This window comes from Cnephaeus nilssonii (assembly GCF_951640355.1).
Source record: "Cnephaeus nilssonii genome assembly, chromosome: 13".
NCBI classification, from domain to species: domain Eukaryota; kingdom Metazoa; phylum Chordata; class Mammalia; order Chiroptera; family Vespertilionidae; genus Cnephaeus; species Cnephaeus nilssonii.
In genome coordinates this window covers 36,899,908-36,922,632 of record NC_137084.1, presented here as the reverse complement: position 1 = coordinate 36,922,632, position 22,725 = coordinate 36,899,908, and the positions used below count along the sequence as shown (strand labels likewise).

The 22,725-nt window shown below is 59.5% G+C and overlaps 1 protein-coding gene and 1 long non-coding RNA gene across 2 annotated transcripts in view; both read left to right on the top strand.

Moving 5' to 3' along the window:
- SWAP70 (switching B cell complex subunit SWAP70) overlaps positions 1 to 1,670 on the top strand; it is a 67,977-nt gene extending 66,307 nt beyond the window's left edge. The window contains exon 12 of the mRNA XM_079787857.1: positions 294 to 1,670. Within this exon, the coding sequence (XP_079643983.1) occupies positions 294 to 400 (107 nt within the window). The 3' untranslated portion in view covers positions 401 to 1,670. The remainder of the gene's footprint in view (positions 1 to 293) is intronic.
- A 5,966-nt stretch (positions 1,671 to 7,636) lies between these two features.
- LOC307108973 lies at positions 7,637 to 14,863 on the top strand. Its single transcript, XR_013814365.1, has 3 exons — positions 7,637 to 8,245; positions 11,599 to 11,669; positions 12,309 to 14,863. It is a non-coding gene; the product is annotated as an uncharacterized lncRNA (long non-coding RNA).
- The last annotated feature ends 7,862 nt before the right edge of the window (positions 14,864 to 22,725 follow it).

Genomic DNA, 22,725 nt, shown 5'->3' with positions numbered 1-22,725 from the left:
CTGTGTGTGTTCGCTTTATCTCTCTGTTTCATTGTGGGCATCAGAATCGTGCAGAGAAGCTTCTTCAGCCCAAATGTAAGAAGCCCCGCTGTTGAGGGTTAGCGTCTCTGCCTTCCTTGCCCTTGAACAGACCGAAGGCCGGTGCTCCGCTTGGTGCACGTCTCGTGGCTCTGGCTGCTGGGCACTGGGACGTTCCTCCGAGAGGAAACGGGTGGAAAAGGCACGGTGTTGTCATGATCACGTCAGGGGCAGGGCACGGTACTCCCGGTATTTCAAGCCTGCTTGTCTTCCAGGTTCCAAAAACCCGCACCTCATCACTCACTGGGGCCCCGCCGCCTTCACCCAGGCGGAGCTGGAGGAGCGCGAGAGGAGCTGGAAAGGGAAGAAGGGCACCGAGTGACCGCGGCCGCGGCCCGGCCGCCACGTGGGCTCCGCGTGCAGCTGGAGGGCTTTGTGCGAAGGACAAAAGGAACTGGCTTTGCTGCTTCTAACTTTTCTTCCTTCAGCCTCCCGTGCGGTCCAGATACTGCGGGAGCCGTGGTCATCTTCCTGCAAATGAGGGCTTATCTGGGAAGGAAAAGAGCCAACACTGCCAGGCTCCTCACAGACTCTTTCTTGGAAAACGGAAATCCCTTGGTAGCTCTCAGATTCTCGTCAGCGTCGCTGCTGTCCTGTTGGGGGGGCGCGGGGTGGTGCTCTGGGTCCCCGGATGCTCGGACCTCTGTGGACTCGGGTCCACCATCTCCTTCTGCACCGCGTGTCCTCCTCCCAGTATCTGGTTCTCAGCTAGATTGGCAATAGCCTGGCAGTTCACGCGGGGTGCCCCGACCGTACTGCTCCGAGGCGGGAGCCAGCAGCTGCTCGTGGACCGAGCCCCGACCGAGCGGTCGCAGTCCGAGGGGCGGCTGTGCAGAGGTGTCTGTGTGTAAAGCACGGTGCCACTGACTTACCGCCGGCTTCGGGGGCACTGTCTGGGCAGTCGGCATCCTTTTAAACAGGGCTTTGGCTCAGACACATACAGTAAGTCCTCACTTGGCATTATCGACAGGGTCTCCGACCCTAAGCGAAGGGACGTATACAGCAAAGCCAGTTTTCCCGCAGGCTAATTCATAAAGGCCAGAGTTAAGTTTTCGTGGTATCTCCTCAACGTGGTAACAAAACAGTGTTGCACAAAACGATGTCATTCACCTGCTGTATTTATGAATCAAAGCCCGTAGATGAACTAAGTAGATCCCGTTTGGAATGAGATTTTGAGAGTAGCTGAATTCCTCCTACGATTTAAAATGGTTTCAGTGGTCAGCGTGCTGACGGACCCCTTGTGTTACTTTTGTAGTTACTGTACAGAACGTTTCAGGAGTGTGGGAACGCTTGTCCTAATCGGGCCTTTTACTTAATAAACAGGAGTGTGATCATTTATAGGAATTACCTATGAAAACATTTTAAAATTGTATTTTTGTCACGTGCCGTCTTGAGAGGGAACAAAATATTTATAAATTTTCAAACATTCTTACCTAAATGTACAATGTAATATGCTGAACAATCTTAATTTTTTTTGCTAATTTTCTAAGATATATTAAACATATTTTGTATGATTTTTAAAAAATGGACTTAGTAAGAAAATAAGAATAAAAAAACACCCCAGAACAACATACATTTAAAACTGTCTGATTTAATAAAATAGGTCCATGGAGGTGTGTGTGTGTGTGTGTGTGTGTGTGTATGTGTGTGTGTGTGTATTTTCATACAAGGAGATGGACTTGGGAGAGGGGCACTTCCTGAAAACGCTGGGTGTGGAGTGTGGGCCTCACACCAGTGTTGCCCCTGAGTTGACCTTGGCCTTGTGTTTGGTGGCTGAGTCACTGATGTGGGTAACCGTGTCAGCTCACAGCCGGGAACTTACAGAGACAATTCCTCCCTCATTGTTGCTCTTGCCTCTAAGTCCTCTTACCTCTGCTTCCCAGATTCATGTGCCTTTCCGTTTTCTCAGAGTAAACAGTGTGGTTTTTTTTTGTTTTGGTGCCGAGATTGGTTCTGTTTTGGTTGCCAAGAGTAAAAGTCCTGCTGTGGACACAGGAGGCCACTCCTCCAACCTGATGGCGTCTCGGGAAGCTGACCTCTCCCTTCGAGAGGGAGAGGGTGTGCTGCCTGGTGTTTTGTTAACAACGGGTTTCGCTGCTGCAGTGGCTCTCCACCAGCATGAGTTCGCCCCCCAGGGGACACTTGGCAATGTCCGTAGACATTTTCCGGTTGTCACAGCGGGGGGTGTTCCTGGCATCCAGTGGGTAGAGGCCGGGGATGCTGCCACATGTCCCTCAGTTTGCAGGACGGCCCCCGGTTGCAAAGAATTGTCCGGCCTCAGATGTCAGCAGTGCTGAGGTTGCTCTACAGAAAGGCCAGTTCTACTGCCCCGAACACGACAGGCTCCGGGAGGCAGGTTTCCCTGTAAGGCGCCCCAGGAGTTGGTATCAACGGGTGCACCTGGGAGGGAGAGAGGCCGTTTGCTCTGTGAGCTGGCAGAGAGCGGTGGGCAGGGGCTGTGGCACCTGCATGGGGCCCTGTGCTTCAGAAACGCTAAATGCCTTTCCACAGAGATCGAAGGGAGCTGCTGTGGGTCTGGCTGAAAGTCTGTGATGCAGGTTGCTGAGGCGGGAAGTGTAAAAGCTGCCATGAGGTTGGTTTCTCTCCAGGAGTGGCTGAGCTCTGCACCCGGAGGGTCCGTCAGAACCATCCAGCAGCTGGCGAGGGTGTGTTCTGTGCACCGCCAGCTGGGGATGTGCCTCACGGAGCCGAGCGCTGGTGCAAAGCCTCCAGCGTGGCACAGCTGCCCCAGAGGAGCGAGGATCGGCCAAGGTCAGGCCACAGGGAAGGGGAGAGGCTCTGCTCAGCTTTTACCACTTCGTAGCAGGTGCTCCAAACTTGTTGAAAGAATCTGTCTTGGGATTAGTTTAAGGAATGTTCTTTCCTCTCCCCGCTCTACGTCCTTTATATGTTCCGTTGGAGACCTGCAAAAGTCACCCCTCAACCTCGGGGAAACTAGATGGTAGTATCTACTGAAGACAACAACCGCCTTCCAGTCCCGTGGTTCCACAACCAGGAGGAGGCACGAGTCCACCAGAGACCCCACGAGGAGGGTCACCGCACCTTTAGGATGGCCCCAAGCCAGAAGCGCCACGAATGCCCATCAGCAGAGAACAGATGGGTGAACCGTGGCAGTCAGACAGGAGGCCACACTGTAATCAAAATAACATCGCTGAGAGGTGCAGCCCCAAGGATGGACCGCGGACATTCTGTTGTGCAAAGAAGGCAAACAGAACATCTGAATGATTCCATTCGTATTGACTTGCAGAACTGGCCCCGCTGATCTGTGGACGCCGAGGTCAGAACCGTGGGTCCCAGGGGGTGTGTGGGAGGGTGTTAACTGGAAAAGGGCACAGAGAACCCGGGTGCTGGAACGGGCAGCGGTTGTACAATAAGCCGTCAGCTTTGTGCTCCAGACGCGTGCAGCTTGCTGCCTGTGGCCGCAGTGCTTCTCGGATGCGGCAGCTGGCTCGTCCCGAGAGGTCAGCGGGCCCAGGCCCCTCGGTTTGCAGAGAAGGACCTGGAGGGGGCAGATCAGGTCCTGACCCTTTTCTAGGATGAGTTCATCACACCCCTGCCTCCTCGTGGGATGTCAAACATTTTTCCTCTGTGTTTCTACCCCCACCCCCAGCTGACATGTCCACGCTCTCGTCCCAGGCTCAGCTCCCATTGACCTTTCTGAGGTGGCTGAGCCTCCGGCCTGGGTTGTGGGTAAACGTGGTGGACGCTGAGTTCCCACAGGGCGAGCCTCAGATTGCTTCTGTGCCCACCGTGTAGATAGCACCCTGTTCTTAGGGGTGCGTGCCCACAGGAATGAGGCCGTCCTCCCCGGCCGTGTCCACCTCCACAGCAGGCACAGCGCCCTGCCGGAGGCCCGATGTGAGGACTGGGGCGAGGGAAGCTTTGTTTAGCAAACCCCCTTCCGGGCAGCCCCCAGCCCGTAGCCTGCCCCCCTCCCCATCTGAATCCCTCATTTCCTGTCTCGTGTCACCGGCCTCTTCCCCTCAGCCAAACCTCTCCGCTGTGAGCAGCAGCCCACGCCGGGTCTCTGAGAGCAGACCTGCCTGGGCCCCACCTTCCACGTTTTCCCTCCTGTTCTCATGGTCTCCGCCCGCCCTGAGGGGTCAGCCAGGACCCTGGGCTAGCTCCCCTGAGGAGACACACTGCCCTCAGACTGGTTTCGGGGTGCCAGGACCACTGCCACCCCTGCTCATCTGTCCCTCCCCTCCCCGCGAGAGCCCAGGCCCTGCCCCTCCTCCCACGCAGCCTCCGTCCGACGCTGCCCACCGGGCTCTCTGTTCCCACGTGGAGGGCATTTGTGTCTGAAACATTTGTTTACAGGGAACACACAGGCTATTCAAGAAAGGTGCACGGGTCAGTCAGGGAAAGACAAGCATCACAGGATGTCGCTCACATGTGGGATCTAAGGAACCAAATAAACTGATGATCAAAAACAGGCCCAGAGACATAGAAGCATGAGCAGAGTTGAACCTCCGAGAGAAAGCAGGGGAGGGTGGGTGGGAAGAGATCAACCAATGAACTTGTACGCATATATGCATACTCTGTGGACACGGACAATGGGATGGTGAGGGCCTGGGAGCGGGGAGGGCGGGAGTGGGCTGGAAGAGGTTAATGGGGGAAAGGAGGACCTATGTAATACTTTCAACAATAAAGATTTAAAAAAAAAAAAAAAGGAAGGAGTATGGGTGGCAGAGTCCGAGGCCCTCACTGGCCATGGCGCGGTGAGTGGGAGGAGGGCGGAGGGGCAGAGTGGCCGCCCGCTCGGCCTTCAGAGGCTCTGAGCCGGGAAGGAGGAGGTTTCGGTGACGCACACCTGGGTCCTGCCTCCTGTGCCACCTGCTCAGGGAGCTTCGGGTCTGCACAGGCCACGGCCCTCTGCGTGTCGCCCGGGAGCCACATGGTGTCCTCCAGGTCTCTCCACACGCAGAGACACGCTTCACCCCCGGGCTTCCATCGCGTCTCATTCTGGTGCGTTTTCTTCAGAAAGTCATGTGATGAGGGGCTTTCCATCTTGGCGGGGCCAGGCCTCCAAATGGGGATTTTTGGGTGGACGGGCAAGTTTTGAGAAAACCCCGCAGGTGACCGAGGCGGGCAGGCGTGCAAGGCGGCTGGAGAGTTTGGGGAACACCGGCCGCGCTTTCCGCACGTCCACAGGCAGGCGCCCTGCAGAGGCAGGTATGCGTCCCAGGGTGGGGGCTGCCCAGAAAGGCCCCACTCCCCCGGCTCACCAGCCCTTTGGAGGCCCAGCGGGGACATGAAGTGGGTCTCGGTGGCCTGTGACCACAGCCTCCCAGCGGAGCCCGAAGCACCGGCCTCCGCTTTGCCCTCAGGAATGCTGTGGCTTCCTTGTGGCCATGACAGCTGTCCTGGGGCCAGAGCCGTTCCCTCTGCCCCAGGGCCTGGCCAGCAGCTGCGGTCCCACGGCCACTTCCGCTGCTCTTCCTGACTCTGCCTCAGTGGCCGCAGGTGAGGGTCCCCCGCCCCCCGCACTGCAGCTCCGATGAGCCTCCTCTGGTGCCGGCCCAGGGCGCCTCAAGGACCGGACAGGCCTCGTGGCTGTATTGCCGGCAGGTGGCACCCCGTAGGTGCTTAGTAAATGCCGGCCTTTTAACGGCCCTTTCCGGAATGAGTCCCTGTCCTCAAAAGAGCCTCAATTCAGTGGTGTCCTCAGAGATAACAAGGAAGCAAGCTTCTGCTCCACCCTACGCTGAGGCTGGGGACTATTTTTCCTTCCTTCTTTTTTTTATTGATACTTTTTTGAGAGAGAGACAGACAGGCATCGATTTGTTGTTCCACTTATTTATGCATTCATTGGTTGATCCTGGTATGTGCCCAGACTGGATATCAAACCCACAACCCTGCCGGCGGCCAGGACGCTCTGACCCCCTGAGCCACCCTGTCTTCTTAAAGAAGGACCATCATCAATCCCAAAGCCTCAGGTCCCAGTCCCCGTTCCCCGTCTCCCCCCCTCCCCCCCCCCCCCCAGACTTCACGCAGAGATGCTAGAAACGAGGCCCCAACTTGTGGAATTCCTGTGATGGTCAATGAGACCCCCCCCCCGTGATTCTTTAAAAATGCAGTTTGTAGGTTTTTTTCTTCGCACAAAGTCATGGCCACAGTGGGAGACAGAAAAAGCAGGTCCACAAGGAGAACAACCCGCATCGCTCTAACCTCACCCTCCACGCCTACCGGGACTGCACGCAGCCCCCAGGCCCACATTTCGGCTCCTTTACCAGAGGCGCTCGCCCCCGCCTTCATCGGGGACATTCCCGCCACCCCACGCCTGCATGGCCGGTCCTGAACCCGCCGGGACCTGGGCAGAGGCGCGGTCACACCTTTGGGAGGCCCGGCAGGCGGCGGGGCGAGGCCGGCGGCGGCCGCCAGGTGGCAGGCGTGCGCCGCGGGTCCCACACGCCCAGGGGCGGCCTGAGGGCTGCCCTGCTGTCCCGCTGTCCCGCTGTCCCGCTGTCCTGCTCCGGGCAGGGCCTCTTCCCCTCGTTCCTCTGGCCGGAAGGAGGGGGCAGCGGGTCACAGCCGAGTCTGCCAAGGGCTGATGGGACCCACAGCCCCGCAGAGCTCACTTTACCTTCAACAACCCAGAAAGCTGGCGCTATTTTACAGATGAGGAGAGTGAGGCTCAGAGAGTGAGGCAATTGCCCAAGGGGACACAGGCAATGACAGATCTGGGGCAAAACCCACGTGTCCCGACCCCAGGGCCTCTCCCAGCCATTCCTGGTATGTACTGGGGGCGGCAAGTGCAGGCCTGCTGGGGGCACCTGGGCGGGGGTGATGGGGGCAGCCCCCTGTTCCTCCTCAGCCCAGCATTTCCTCTTGGGGCCAAAGGAGGGGCTGCTGGCACCGTGAGCCTGTTGGTTGTGATTCACCCCCCCACGGTCCCCCCTCGGGCCTGGGCCCTGTTTCTGCAAGTGCCTCGGGAAGGACCAGCCCTGTCCCCTGGAGCCTCCTGGGGCCGCTGGCTGGAGCCGGAGAGAGTGGGTGAGCAGCAGGGGCAGCCAACAAGCAGGGGCCGTTTCCTGCCTGGGTTGACCCTGGCTGTCCCTGTGGAGGCCCCAGCAAACAGAGCAAGGTCATCCAGGGCAGAATTCCAGCCCGAGGCCCGAGCAGTGACTGCAGTTTTCCCGATAAGGCTCAAGAGGGGACATAGAGTGTCCTCCCCACACCCACTCCCTGTCAGCACCTCCACTCTTGTGAGGCATCGGCTGCAGACAGCCTGCCTGGAGAAGAGACAGAGATAGACGGGGACAGATAAGGAGACAGACAGCCAGGGAGAGAGAGGGCAAGGAACACAGAGGGAGAAGATGGGGGACCGCGGGGGCCGCAGCCAGGCAGGGGGTCTGGAGCCTGGAGGTCAGAAGGGGTCCCGGGACGGTGCTTGCTAAGGCGACGCCTGGGTGCAGATATTGGAGAAAGGCCAACCTGGGACCGATGGGTGGGGTGATGGAGGAGTCACTGTGGCCCCCCCAGCCTCCGGGAGGCCAGGCCAGAGGGGTGGAGAGGCGGGGCCCTGTACCTGTGGTGAGGGGCAGGTAGGGGGTCCCAGGGGCAAATGCCGCCGGGCCCAGGCTGCGAAGTCCCTCCTGCTGACTGAGGCTCCGGCGGGGACCTTTCCCCTGCGCTCTGTGATGGGAAGTTTGCACCCAACACTGACTGTTTGGCAAGTGAGCAGGGCCGCAAAGTCACAGCTGGCCTGTGGGCGCCCAGTCCCTGTGTTGAGCTGAGTCAGCCCCAACCGCTTCCCCCACCCCCTGGGGGGCCAGAGCCTCTGCCGGTGCCCGCACACACGGAGACGCGGCGCACAGGTATGCACCGACGCCGTGTGCTGCTGAGTCATGGCCGCCTCCCCTGAGAGCACGTGCCTGCACGCACACACGCAGGGACCCACAGATGCCAGGTGCACCTGATTCTGAGTCACCAGCACCAGCCAGCCCTGAGGGAGGGCACCGAGAGGATGTTCTGCCGTTAGTGTTTAGCCACAGATACCTACTCATGTACCTACCGCAGCCCCCCATGCACCCTGCGGTGCCGGCTCCATCACACTGGGAGAGCGATACATATTTGTGGCGTGAATAAAGGAGTGAACAAACAAGCGAAAATGTGAGCAACACCCACGCTGCTTGGAGACTAGGTAACAGGGGTGGGGGCAGCGCTGCAGGGTGGGTCCCGAGTCTGTGTCTGTAGGGAGTTGTCGTGCTCCCAATATAGCCTCCGTGGGCGGGCAGGGAGCTAGGGCTGCCTCCCAGACCCTGACTTCACTGGGCTGGAGGCCCAGCCTCGGAGGAGGCAGAGAAAATGAACAGAGAAGAGGGCCCAGCGTTGCGCAGCCGGGGCTGAGACGCGGGACGGGTTGGTGGGTGCCTGTGTGCTCTGGAAATGTCGCTTGCTCAGGGGCGTGAGCTGAGGGCAGAGGACTCTGCAGAGGGGCCCAGAAGGAACTGGCTGTGGGTTGGGCCTCCTGGGAGCTCCTGGGAACTCCTCGTCCTGGGCGGCGTGGCTGGAAGTAGGGGAGGAGCAGCCCCTTGAGAGTGGGGCAAGCGCAGTGCCTCGGCCCACCCACCGGTGCTCTAGAAACGACCTTCCCCGAGCTGCCATCCTGTCCTAGTTCACCACCGGGAACCTTGCAATATGGGCCCCATCGGTCTTCCTGCCTTTGGACTCCCCTCACCCAATCCGTCTTATTCATAGCTGCTGTTACTTTTCAAAACACAGAGAGGATTGTGCAACATGTCTGCCCCAAACCCTCCCATAGCTCCCACGGTTGAGTAATGACGTGGGGTGGCCTTAGCCTGGCGCTCAGGACCCTTCCTCGCCGGGCCCCGCTCCACCAGGTGTGTTTGAAAGGCTGCTGTGGGAGGGAGGGCTGTTTGGTTCTGTGCCGAGGGGTAGACGGATGGACGCTGGGCTGAGGGATGCCCATGAGGATGGGAAGTTTGATTTGTAGACAGATGATTAAATGTCTAGGTGACCGGGAGGCTGGGTGGAAGATGGTGACGTGGATGGGTGGGTGGTGGCAGGTCAAGGCTATTTTGGTTGCAAGGAACATAAACCTGACTGTCACCAGGAGAGGGGTGGGGAGCAGTTGTGAGGCTACGACATATAACCTCGCAGACCTCGCTGACCCTCAGGCCTCATGGAGATCAGTTCTGGCACGTCAGAGATGGCGGCTCTTCTCCCATCTCTGGAGGAGCTCGGTCTGCGCCCCCCCTCCCCATCCCCCCACCGCTCCCCGTGTGCTCTTCCTCTCAGCTGGCCTAGCTTCCCTCCTCACGGCCCAGCAGCCGTCCCCGCAGTCACCTTGGCCCCTTCCTTCCATACATGTTTATCCAGCACGGATTTAAGCGTCTGTTTGCATCTCGACAATGGAAACAGCCTGGGAACAAAGCAAAGTTACTACCTCCGCAAAGCACACTGTCCAGTGGGGAGAGACAGTGCTAGCTACGTGTGTATGTCACATGGAAGCAGTTGCATGTGAGGTGGTGATGCATGCTATGGAAACGACAGAGCAGGGCCTGGAGCACGGGAGGGGCATGGAGCGGGCGGGTGCTGTTACCGGCAGGGGAGACACCTCTGATCAGGGAACACTGGCGTGGAGACCTGAAGGAAGTGAGGGTGAGCCTGAAGATGCCCGGGGAAGAGTGCTCTGGGATGCGGTGGTGTGGCTGGTGCAGGGTGAGCAAGGGGCGGTGGCAGGAGCTGAGGTCACTGCACGGCCTCCCTTCTCCCAGAAGGACAGGAAGGCACCAGAGGATGCCCCACAGGGAAGTACCACCCTCTCACACTCTCGTTGTTAATCCTCACCCGAGGGTATTTTCCCCACTGATTCCTAGAGAGAGTGGACGAGAGAGAGGAGAGGGAGGGAGAAACATCGTTGTCTCACATCCATTGGTTGCCTCCTGCACGTGCCCCGGCCAGGCCTGGAGCTGAAACTTGCAACCCGGGTACGTGCCCTTGACCAGGAATCGAACCCAAGACCCTTTGTTCCCCGGGCTGACACTCTAACCACTGAGCAACCGGCCAGGGCTCACCCTCTCACAGTTAATAAAGGCCTTTCTGGCCACTGTGCTGAGAACAGACAGAAGGGGCCGGCGTGGAGATCAGTTAGGAGGTTCCTGCAGGAATCCGGGTAGGAAATGGACCCGGGGGCTTGGACCAGGGTGGCCGTGGCGAGGGGGCGACAAGCCCTCCAGTTAGGGTGTACATTGAAGGTGGAGTGATCAGATTTGCTGATGGATGATGGGCTGTGGGTGAGAGAGAAGGAACACTCTATCAAGGCAACTCTCAGACTTTGGGGGCCACTGAGACCACGGAGTTGCTGAAGAAAAGAAGCCATTTTCTACTTTGGGGGGGACGGAGTGCAGGGAGAGGAATTTCATTTTAGTCCTCTTCCCACTGCGATGTCGCCGATACTCAGCTGGGGCCCTAGGGCAGCTGGAGTTCGGGAAAGGGGTAAGCTGGATTCCAGGCGGGACTTTCCCCAGCTGATGGCATTTAAAGCCACGAGACCACTGAGATGCTCTAAGCCAGTGATGGCGAACCTATGACATGCGTGTCAGCACTAAATAATTAGTTTTTGATTTATTAAATACAATTATATATAACAATTATACATTTATACTATTTAAACTATAAATATCGCGAAATAATGTTTTTTTCTCAAAGTGACACACTACCCGAGTTATGCTCAGTTTTTTGGAGAAGTTTGACACACCAAGCTCAAAAGGTTGCCCATCACTGCTCTAAGCCTTAGAGTCTAAGGAGAGTGAGAACAGAGAAGTGGTCCATGAGTGACACCTGGGCCCAGCCCATTGTGAGGGGTTTGGGAGAATAACCACACGAGAGCTGGCCGGCGAGGCGAGGCCGGAGGAGAACCAGGGGATGAGGCGCGAAGAAAGGGTTTGGAGTGGAGAGAGTGGATGTTGCCAAAGATGCCGACGGCTCCAGCGAGACGAGGCCGGAGTGAATGGAAGACAGGACTCTTCGTCCTCACTCACAACCAGCGTCTGTACCGCTCGCCTTCAGGCGGCCTGCTCAGAGAGACCGCACCAGAGGCCGTCCAGCCCCGCCCTTCCGCAGGCAGGCGGCCCGGCCCTGCGTGCGCCCTGGATGGTGAGGCCTCCATGCAGGGGGCAGGGGGCCCGGCGGTGCCCACGGTGCCCGAGCTGCCCAGTCGCTCTGGGTCCCAGCTGGTTCAAGGCAGGGCCAACAGCGGGCTTCGTGGGAAACTCAGTGGAGCAATAGCTTACCACCCTTGGAGATGGAATCTGCAGCTGCGAGGGACCCGACTTCTCAAGAAAACCCAACATCCGCCCTCGGAGGCATGTGCCCTGCCTCAGAGGGAGAGAATGTGTGTGACTGGCTAAGTCTGTCATCTCCAACACAGACAACCTCTTTTGAGCAGAGTCGTATGCTTCACACGTGTGTGGGTTTATCCTCACGCATCTACTAGCGTCTCACACACATGCTTGTATGTATTTATGACAGTGGCGTCTCAGAATCAGCCCGAAGGTCCGGTAAACACGGTTGGACCCGCCCCGGAGTTTCTGACGCAGCAGGTGTGTGGGCCTGAGGATCAGCATTTCTGACAAGTTTCCGGGTGAGGGTCCTGGTCCAGGGGCTGCCCTCTGAGGACCGCTGCCCCTGGCATGCCCGGGACTGCCCTGCCCCGGCAGAGCAGGTGGAGGGGTCAGGGATGCTGTCCAGCAGGTCTCAGGCGTCCTGTCACCAGCAACGAGCCTTGTGCCCATGACAGGCCACGTCTGTCCAGCTGTCTCCAATCCCTGCCCTCCATCAGGGTAAGGAGGGCCCCTAGTGCAGGCACTTGGCCATGGACGGTGCTGGGCTTTGGCTGTGGCGCACACAGAGCCATCACCGGCAGTGCCCCCCCCAGCCAAGTGCACGGGTCAGAGAGGTTCCCTCGGAGCCCCCGGTGCCCGCCGCCCCCCAGAAACTGCCCCGGGCCTGCTGGAAGCTGCTGCACCTTCCCGAACTTCAGCGTCCAACAGCTTCCCTCTCAGGACAGACAGGACGGGTGACTCCTGAGGAGCAGGTGGCAGCGTGGGCAGCAAAGGCTCCACCGGACCAGGAGGCTGGGTCGCCGCTGCCTCTCGCTCAGCCCTGCCCTGTGGAGTGGCCCCGGCCGGCCCGCTGCTGGCTCAAAACCATCTTCCTTCCCCCGTCATCCCATTTTTCAGGTATTGTCAACAGGATCCTCCTCAGCAGCGGATAAACACGCTCAGGTCTCATTTGCCTTAAAAAACAAAACCCTCTCTTTGACTCCACACCCGCTCCGGCTGCGGCCCCAGCTCCCTCCCATTTACAGTAAAGTTCCTCTTGAGCGCGCTCACACACATCGTGTCTCCTCACCTCTCAGCACCCCCCGGGCCCCTGCAGCCTGGTTCCCACGCCCCTCACGCCACTGAACGCGCCCCCCCACAGTCGCCGGTGACCTGCGGACACTAAACCCTAAGTCGCTCTCCTTCCTCCCCTTTGGAGTTTTCCGGGAGATTCCCGCACCCCTGGTCGCGCCTGGCTCCGTGAAACGCTCTCTGCACGTCTTGCCTGGCACAGCTTCTGGTTCCTTCTACAGCTGTGGCTGCTCCGATTCCCCCGTGGCCGCAGCCGTGTCCTGCAGGCGGGGCTCCTCTCCGTCTTCCTCCTGACGCTCGCCCTGGGCAGCGGCAGCCCCATCTCGGCTGGCATGGCTGCATGGCGGCTCTCCTTTTCTGCCCCCAAATGTGCATCTCTAGCTCACTCGCCCTGCGCACCGACTTGTTCACCGGGACATCCGAGAGGCACCTCGGCCTCCGCGTGTCCGAGGCCGAACTTACGATCCTTCCCTCCCACGGCGGCCCTGCCGGGCCCTCAGTGTCCCCGGCTCAGGGAGACCCGCTGCCCGCCCTCCGCTGTGCAGCTCAGCCCCTCAGCCCCCACGGCCAGGCCACCGCCAGCGGCTCTCCATCTCATTTCCTCAGAAGCTTTGGACTCCATACAGTTTTTAAAAAAATATATTTTTTAAAATTGATTTCAGAGATGACGGGAGAGGGAGAGAGAATCTTTGATCGGCTGCCTCCCGCACGCCACCTACTGGGGATCGAGCCCACAACCCCGGGCATGTGCCCTGGACCGAATCCAACCTGGGACCCTTCAGTGCTCAGGCCGACGCTCTGTCCGCTGAGCCAAACCAGCCAGGGCTCAATACAGATTTCCCCATCTTCACTGTCACATCCTGAACCAGACCACAGCCATTCTTCCCAGGACCACAACAGCCTCTCAAGTGGTCCCCTCACGCCCCCTCCGGCAGGCCGCCAACCCGAGGTCCCCTGGGTTCTGCCTCTCGCTCAGAGATGGGAGGGGGGCCTGCTGGGGGTCACAGCCCGGCGCCCCGTTTCCAGGGCAGGAAGGCGGAGCCGCGTGTAGGCTGGAGGCCCCACAGACGCGGAGCCCAGCCAGGCCTCCCCCGGATGGAGAAGAGGCTCTGCAATCCGCAGTATCAGGTTTCGGAAAACACGGGGTCAGGGTCAGCAGAGCAGCTGGTAGTGGGGAAGGCCAGGCCCAGCTAATTTCCTGTCAGCCGGCCCGAGGCCCCAGCCGCTCCGGGCTGGCCACAGGGGAGGAGATGCCGGGAATGGCTCGCATTCCTCTGGCGGGGGCTCCACGGATCTCGGACGGACCCCGGGGACCGCGGGGAGTGAGGAGGTGGAGCGGCTGGGCTCTCTGCGGGGACCAGGCATCTGCTGGAGGCCCTCGGGCTGGAGTGGGGCAGGGACTGCGGAGCGGACGCCAAGGCCGTTGCTGAAGCTTTAGGACAACCGAGCCCAAATCACGTGTCAGATGAGGAGACAGAGGCTCGGTCAGGGCCAGATCTCACCAGGGCCAGGCCAGCGTCCGGGTTCTGAGTCCCGACTGCCTTCCGGCTGGGCCTGCGTTGCCGGAGGCCAGCTTTGCTGAGCTGAGTGACGGTGGGGGACACTGGCTACGCTTGCGCTCCTCCTGGAAGGGAGGCGGGAATTCTCTGCTTCTCAGGTGGTCAGTGGAGGGGTGGCGGCGTGTGGAGAGGGCGTGAGAGCCCCGACCCCGCTGTGGGCTCCAGCCCACCCCGGGCCAGGCAGTGAGACAGACATGAATGAGCAGAGCAAGGGCGAGGGGCCAGAACGGGTCACCAGGGTGGAAAGCCCTGGGTGCCGAGCAAAGGACAACTGTAGGCCGGACCTCGCCCCCAGGGTGACCTTTCCTTCCCTAGAGATACCATCGAGGCCAGCGGGCGCCAACCGGGCGTCAACAGGCCCCTGGTGGTCTGTGAGGGCCGAAAGGTTGGCGACCGCTGCCCTAGGCCTCAGTTGTATTTCAGCTCCAGACCCAGAAAAGCAACAAAACCAGACCAGCGACCCCAAGGCTGACCTCAGGACCAGCTGTGTTGGGTAATGGCCGCCCGCCCTGGTGGAGACCGTAACCCTGAAAGGACACACCTGGAGAACTGCTGAGTCTTCTGAGATCTTCCCGGGGCCTCCCCTACGATCTCCGCCCTAAAACCCTGAGGACGAGGACCCAGCGCTCTCTCCCTCCTGGGAGCACGGCCGCACCTCCTCCTCCCTCCCCCCCTGCCCCTCAGTTGCGCTACCATCACCTTCCTCCTCCCAAGCTCCCAGGGCCCTTCCTTTGCCTCCATCACTTGTTTCCTGAGCCCATTTCTTCCGGGAATTACTTTTCCCACCTCTGTGATTTACCCAATAAATGTTCCCTTACAGTCCGGGTCTTGGGTCCGAATTCTTTCCTCGTCAGAACCCAAGTGCCGAGGTTGCTGAACCCAGGCCCAGTCTGACCCCATGAGCCTGCCACCCGTGCCGCTCTCACCACCTACAACAGTTCCACCCCCGAGAGAACTGTACTCCCTGGTCCAGGCCCCGGAGGGTGAGGCCCTGGAGGTGGGCTTCTGGACTTGCCTGGGCCGCTCAGTGACCTGGCCGGGCGGGGGACACAGTCACAGTCCTGTGCTCTCCGTTCTCCGGCACTAAGACCGGCCGGGCTGAAGTGGGGTGGCTGGGGAGGGGGAGCCCAGGATGCAGGCGCACAGGCCTGGATTCACGCTGGCTCCATCAGACATGATGTGGCCCGGCTGGGTCCCCTCAGCTCTCCACACCAGCGGCAGAGCGGGGAGGGGCTACTCAACCTCGCCCTCTCCGGCACGTCTGGGACTCGGGCAGGGTGTCTCCTGCCTGACACTGTGGGACACGGCCCCACCCAGAGCCACACCCTCTCTCCACCAGCGCCCCCGGGGAAGCGGGCGCCCGCTTGTAGAGTCAGGGCCAGGCCTCTGCTCTCTCCCCCACTCCAGGCACTTGACTCTGAGGCTGGGCCTATGTTCAGGGGTCCCAGGCTTTAACCTGCCTGCCCTTCCCCCTTCCCCCCTCTCTGCCCCCTCCAGTTAGGCCCCAGTCCTACAGGCGCCGCCTTGGGCGTGTCTCCGAAGCGTCCACCGCTATCCTGTCCACTGCCTTCTCTAGTCCCAGCAACCACGGCTGCCCGACTGCCCCTTCTCCCCAGGCCGCTGGGCAGGGAGAGCTCTCGAAACACATCACAACCTGGCTTAACTTCCTTCCTTTTTTAAAATACGTTTTCATTGAATTTTTAGAGAGAGGAAGGGAGAGGGAGAGAGAGATAGAAACATCAATGATGAGAGAGAATCATTGATTGGCTGCCTCCTGCACTGGGGATCAAGCCCACAACCCGGGCATGTGCCCTGACTGGGAATCGAACTGGGGACCTCTTGGTTCATGGATCAATGCTCAACTACTGAGCCACACCGGCTGAGCTTTCCTTCCTTCTTTAAAAATTAAATTTATTGAGGGTGACATTGGTTAATAAAATTATATTTAACCTCCTTTCTTGCCCTCCTCCAATTCACCTTCGCCCAGCCAGCTCCTTGTCATGACTCAGCAGAGATGTCATTTACTCAGGGAAGTCTTATCTCATCCCCAGGGCTAGGCTGGGACCCCCTCCCGCCTTGCTACAGGCCCCTACCTGTCCCCGCCCTGTCACAGCTCTGATTACACTAGATTTCATAACTTGCAGGTATGGATAATCGCTTGTTTGCCTGGGGATCAGAGTAGCCAGAACAGGCATTAGCACGCAGTGAGCGTCAATAAACACACGATGAACGAGTGAATGACGAACAGAGAAATGAATAGACTAATGAGTGGAAAGGGTCCCTCCTATAGTTGGGGGTTTGTGGGGAGCATGTGCACGGTCTGGGCAGAGCTGTGACTTGCAGCTGCCTCTCACTGCTGAGGCGCCAGGGATGGAGCGGGGCAGGCCCCCAGCCCCACCTGCTGAACTCAGCTGCCCCAGGAAATGTAGGTGTTGAGACAGGTCTCCACAGCCAGGTGGAATCCAGACAATGGTGGGCTGTGTCCAATAGGGTCTGCCTGTCTAAGTGCCTGTGTCACTAGGGTGTGTACAGTGTTTGCCTGTGAGTGAGTGCGCTGCCCCCCCACCCCCCAGCAGCTCCTGGCCCAGCTCGCCCTGAGCCCACACCTTCGAAGGCACCTCTGCTCTCGACCTCCCTCCCGCCTCTCCTGGGGCCATTCCCCACCTGGTGTCCCGTCCTGGGCACCTTTGCCCGGGCACACCCGTCATTGCACATGTCACCGGAGTTCGTCTGTATGACGTTATACCAGTGTCTCGTTGCTGTTGTAACAAATCACTACAAATTCAGTGGCCTAAAACGACACAGGTTATTATCTTACAGCTCTGGAGGCCAGAGTTCAGCGTGGGCCTCACTGGCTAAGATCAAGGTGGAGGCAGGGCTGCGTTCATTTCCGGAGGCTCCAGAGGAGACTCTGCCCGCTCCTTGGCACATGACCCGCCCACCTTCACACCAGCAATGGCTGGTCGAGTCTGTCTCATGTCACTCTGACACTCGCTCTGCCTCCCTCCTCCCTCATGACCTTGTGATGACATTGGGTCCATTTGGAATATCTCTCGAGATCAGCTGTCAGGCAGCCTGAACTCTCTTTGCCACGCCAGGTAGCAGCTCACAGCCCTGGGGACGAGGACTTGAACGCCTGGGGGCCCATCACCGTGCCCGCCACAGACGGCCGGTCTCTTCTCGCGGGGTGGGCTCTGGGCCTGCGCTGTCTCCCACCCACCCAGTTACCAGCCTGCATGAGGTGGTCATGACCTCTTTGCTGAGGGAAGCTGATCCAGCCAACAGTTTCTGAGACTCCGTGTGTGCCGGGTACGTCTACATGTATCATCGCAGGTTTTGTTGTTGGTCATCCTCACCCGAGGATATTTTCCATTGACTTTTAGAGAGAGAGTGGAAGGGTCGGGGAGAGACACAGAGAGAAAAACATCGATGTGAGAGAGACACACCGATTGGTTGCCTTCCGCATGAGCCCTGACCAGGGCCAGGGATCGAGCCTGCAACTGAGGTACGTGCCCTTGACCGGAACTGAACCCAGGATGCTTCAGTCTGAGGACCGATGCTCTATCCACTGAGCCAAACCGGCTAGGGCATATCACAGTTTTAATCCCCATTTTACAGTAGAAGAAAATGAGGATCCGAGAAGTTAGGAGCCACCAGAGGCCAGAAAGCTAGCAGGTGACGGGGCCAGAAGCCTTAGCGGACACTGAGCTCAGGTAGGAAAAGCTGACAGCGTCGTTCCTTCGGGTCTAGAGCTCGAAAAGAGAGAAACCTTAGAACCCAGGTGTTGGCCACGAAAATGCACCTCGTGGATTTCAGCCGGCCTCGCTGTGGGCGCTGCTGCCCCCCGCTGCACGGAACTCCGTCCGGGCAGAAGACTCCCGTTGGCCTTGACTCTTTCTTCGATCTGAACCACAGGGTCAAACCCACGTCGCAGTCTGAGGTCCCTCCCAGCTTCCCCCCAGCTCCTGCCCATCCGTCCTCACGGTGCTTCCCTATAAATAAGTCTCTTGCACATAGAACCCTGGCCTCTGTTTCTTCATGGACCAGCACTGACAGGGGTGGTTTGAGGAAACAGTGTAAGATGGGATTTGGGACCGGCTCACTCAGGAGGCGCAGGAAGGTGACATCCTGGTTGACAGGGGCCCCCAGATGCCCCTGGTGCAAGGGAGCAGCTCCCATGCTGAGCCGTTCCCTGGGGAGGACCAGGGGGAGGTGGCTGGAGGAGAGGGGTCTGTGGCAGGTGTGACGATGCAGGCGTTGGGCACCTATGGGGGGGACAATGTCTTTAAAAACTGGCCGGTGCCTGCCAACTTATATGCTGTCCTGCGGAGGGAGGAAGCGGGACTGCAGAGACGAAGCAGCGGCCAACGCTGTGTGTGAAAGGCGGACAGCTCTGTGGGAGCCCACAGAGGCCTTATCTCTCGCCCTGGAGAACGACAGAGCTGAGTGACAGGCCGAAGACAAGTTGTCAGAGTGGCAGAGCGATAAGTCCGATGCTCAGCCAGCATGTGAGGGTCAGGCCCTGCTGGCGAAGACCAGGAGCCCTGGAACGTGAGATGGAGGCGTGTGGATGGATGCCCCCGAGGATGTGGGGGCTGCAGCCCCCCTGCCCCCCTCCTCCGCTGCTCTGAGGGGCCGCAGCGGCCTCACCCCTGCAGGGCAATAGGTGCTCCCTCAGGAGTTGCCACTTCCTCCCCTGGCCACCAAGGACAACAATTAGGGTTGAATTCCAGAATGATCTGGCGGTCAGAGACGCACCAGGAAGGAGCAGGACCTGCACGGAGGCTGGCAGGGGCCAGGCGCACCGGGTTGGGTTTTGACGGTGCCTGAGGAAGGAGGCTGGAGCGGAAGGTTGGCTAAGCCAGAACCCATAGACTCGAGGGCACTTCTGTGCGACGCAAGATTTAAAACCTTAGCTGGGACGGCAGTGGGGGCGGGGAGGGGGGGGCAGCCGCCTCTGCTGGGGGGCTCTTGGTCTGGAAAGTAGTGGCCAACATTCAGCCAAGTGTTGAAGCCCGAGTTCTCCTGGGGAAGGAGAGGAGGAAGTGAAAGGGCCGAGGAGAGTGGGCACGCGGGATGGATGTGCCACATCAGGCCGGTGTGACGGGCGGGTGGGCAAGGCCAGAGGGCAGGCCAGGGGCTCGGGCCCACAGAAAGCTGGGGAGGTGTGACTAGCGCGTGGTGTCCCTGTGGGCAAACCAGCCAGGCGGCAGACACAGCTCCGCTTCCAGCTACCCAAAGCAGACAGAACGGAGGGGCAGGAGGCAGGGCCAGCAGGAGCCCCGGGACCCTGCTCACTTCCCAGACCAGAGCCCGTTCAGAGATGGAGCCCGCCGAGGAGGCGGCCAGGTGTGTATGTACCTGGTATCAGGCCCCTTTCAGAGCGGGGCCTGCGAGGCGTCCTGGCCTGCAGTGGGCTCCCTTGGACCCTGGTGTTCAGTTAGCACCCACTCATGTGCGCTGACCGCGGAGCAGCCCCCACATTGGGTCCCTGGCCTACGGGGTAGGAGCCGAGAAGGCCCAGCGGGAACTTCTGAAACTGCCTCACCCTGCCCAAGGCAGCCGTGAAAAGCAGTCTCCTTTGAGGGGAAGTGGCAGGAACAACTTAAAGGGCGAAGGAGTGGTGGTCCTACCGTTCCTGCATTTAACCACTAGTCTGACCTCTGCAGACAGCGGGCAGAGCCTGGAGGAGGCCTGTGGCGGCCGGGGCCTCACCACGACGCAGCCCCGCTCCCGGCCGCTGTGCCCGGGCAGCTCATCAGGCCTTTGGTATGCGCGCATTTGCAGTCATTTGGCGAACGTGTTCTTTTCCATTCCAATTAGAAAACAAGGTCGGAAACAGCTCACACCCACGTGGGAGAGACAACAGTATTCACTTACAGTTTTGCATAACGGGGCTATGGCAACTGTCTCGCTCTCTGCCATCACATAATCCCTAGAGATGGGGACTGTTTGGATCCCACAGAACACCACCCGGACCCATGACGTCAGTGGCGATGCTGATTACACAGGAGTAACAAGGGGGGGGGGGGGCTCTGCGCCAGAGACCCCTGCGAAGGCACATGCAGTCGAGGACCTGCCACTTTAGTGCAGGTTTTAGGGTTCAGGGTTGGGGTGTGCCTGGATCCCTTTCCAGGTGAAGGAAATTGCTGCATCTTCTATCTCTTCGTACAGCGAAGCAAACAGTGTCTGGGACCCCTCCTGGGGCTTAGAAATAACCCATTTTCTGGGTGATCTGGGAGGCTGCTGCCACAGGTGGGTCCCCGGGCAGGAAGAGGCTCTGCGGACGGCGTGGGCGGCCGTGCAGGCAGTCCCGCCGCCGGTCACACGCTGGGGACTCTTGGGTGGGAGGCGTCAGTCTCGGGACAAGGAAAGGGTGTGTATGGCGCTTGTGGCAAGTCTCTGTGGAGAATCACAAGGCAAGCCCGGCCCTGGGCAGCGGAGGCTTGCAACCTTCTGAGAAACAGTTCTGGGGGAACACGGGACCCTGGCACAGCAGGCGTGGCACCTGGAACGGATACATCAGCTCATGAAGTCGGACGGGCCCGGCCGCAGTCCATCATCCGGCAGAAAGGCTGCCTCCAGGCCTGAGCCTGCGCGTCCCTTTGGCCACACAGAGGGTCCTGCACAACCAGCTGCAAGAAGAGGGAGCGGGGCTTGGCTGGTAGAGGGGCCGACATGGCACAGTGGCTGCAGGACGGAGGCGGGAGGGAAGGAGAAAGTGCTCCCATCAGCGCAGCTGTGGGCACGGTACTGCAGTGGCCAGTGGCCCGGCCGTTTGGTGGGGGCCTGGCCGGAAAGGACTGGAGACGGGGGCCAAGGAGGTGTGGGGCGGGGTGTGCAGATGGACACACAGAGAAAGCGCGAGCGTGAAGATCTAGCACCACGTGCTAATGCGTGTTAGAAAGCACCAACACGGAGGAGGCGGGAAACAAGCCAATGAACGTATGATGTGGACGGTTACACCAGGCAGTCCCTGTCATTGCTACAGTGGAACCAGCCACTGTGACGGAGGCAGAAGCCATGAAAGGGGTGACATGGGCCCGACGGCTCAGACTCCCACACACCAAGGCCACGCCAGGCCCTGCTGCCTCAATGTCCAACCAGCCCATCACCCACAGAGGCCAGTGCTGAGCCCCGGGCGGCACCGACTCGCCTCAGGGGCCAGTCAGCTACAGCGACCCGTCCACCCTGGAAGGGCCAGCGTTCACCTTCGTTGGGATGAGGCCGGTTCTGGGTATGGGTTTGCCTTTCCTGACCACAGAGCCTCAGCCAGCACATCCCAGGACGTTACCTGGTGCGAAGGCAAGGAATCCCACCAGCACAGCATCGGGACACAGCGAGGGCCTGTTGAACGGCAGCTTGTGGCTCCCTCGGTGCCTTTGGGTTCCTGCGTCCTGGGACCAGGAGGGTTATCTGCCCGTGATCAGCAGGAAGAGCCAGGGCTGGTTTGCACCATGGGGGCTGGAAGGAAGGTGGGTGGAACCCAGGTGATCCCCTGGGCACCCCAGGGCACCCCCACCGTCATTGTGCAAGGACACGGGCAGCGACCCCGACCCAAGAAGGGCGTGATTACCAGGCATGTAGGCCCTCCCCTTCCCGCGGGATGAGGGCGGGGACACACTGCCAGGGAAAGCCCTCGGCATCTGCCAGGTTGTTGAGGGTGAGGATTCAGAATGGAGGGGGGAGGGAGAGGTGAGATTACCTGCATTGACAGGGGGTAGTCAGGCCTATGACCATCCTCTTTCTCTGTTTCCCTTAGGAACAGAGGCCCAAGGGGACTGGGTGAACTGCTGTCTGAACCTGGTGGAAAACCAGATCTGTGTGGCACCAGGGTGGGTGACGACAGCCGCCCAAAGACCCCCTCCGGCCTCGGCAGCAGGGGTTGTGATGTTGGCCCAGCGGCCGTGTTCTGAAACCTGTCACTTAGCTTGCACTGAGACCATGCCTCCCACAGGCCTGCCGAGGACTGAGTGGCCAGGATCCTAGGCCCGTGCTGGGGTGTGGGGTCCTCTGACGATTCCCGGGGCCTTGAGGACTTCTCACCGGCCTCGCTGAACTTCCTTAGAACTGCACTGCGGCCTAGGCCTCCTCTGCCCAACTTCCCTCCTTCCCTTCCTCTTCCCCAAGGATTGTACGTGTATCGTGGTCTCCTCAGAGGACTGGGACCAACACGGGTTACTTCGTGTGGTCCTTGGACCAGGAGCTGCATCACCTGGGAGCTGGTCAGAAACACAGAATGTCTCGCCCCAACCCAGACCTACCAAACCGGAGCCTTCATTTCAGCAGATGACTCATACACACATTGTCATTTGAGAAAACACTGTTTAGATGATTTGGTCTTTTCCAGCAAATCCTTTAAATTTCAGTTTAGAACCTGAGTTCTTGCAAAGGCAAACAGTTGGAATCACAAAATTACAGATTACTTGGGTCCTTCATTTTGCAGGTCAAAGCCCAGCAAAGGGACTGGGTGAGGGTCATACAGTGAATTAGAAGAGCCGGCACCCCGTCTCTTCCTCCCACTGCAGGTGCTGCCCTGAGCAGCTACTTCCTCCAAGTCTGCATTGTTCAGTCTGGTAGCGCTTGGAAGAGGGGTGTAATAATTTTAAAAATTTGATCTTTGTCCTGGGTTCCTGGCATAGAGTCCCTAAAACCCCTAGAATTTCCTGATGGGAACGTCTTTT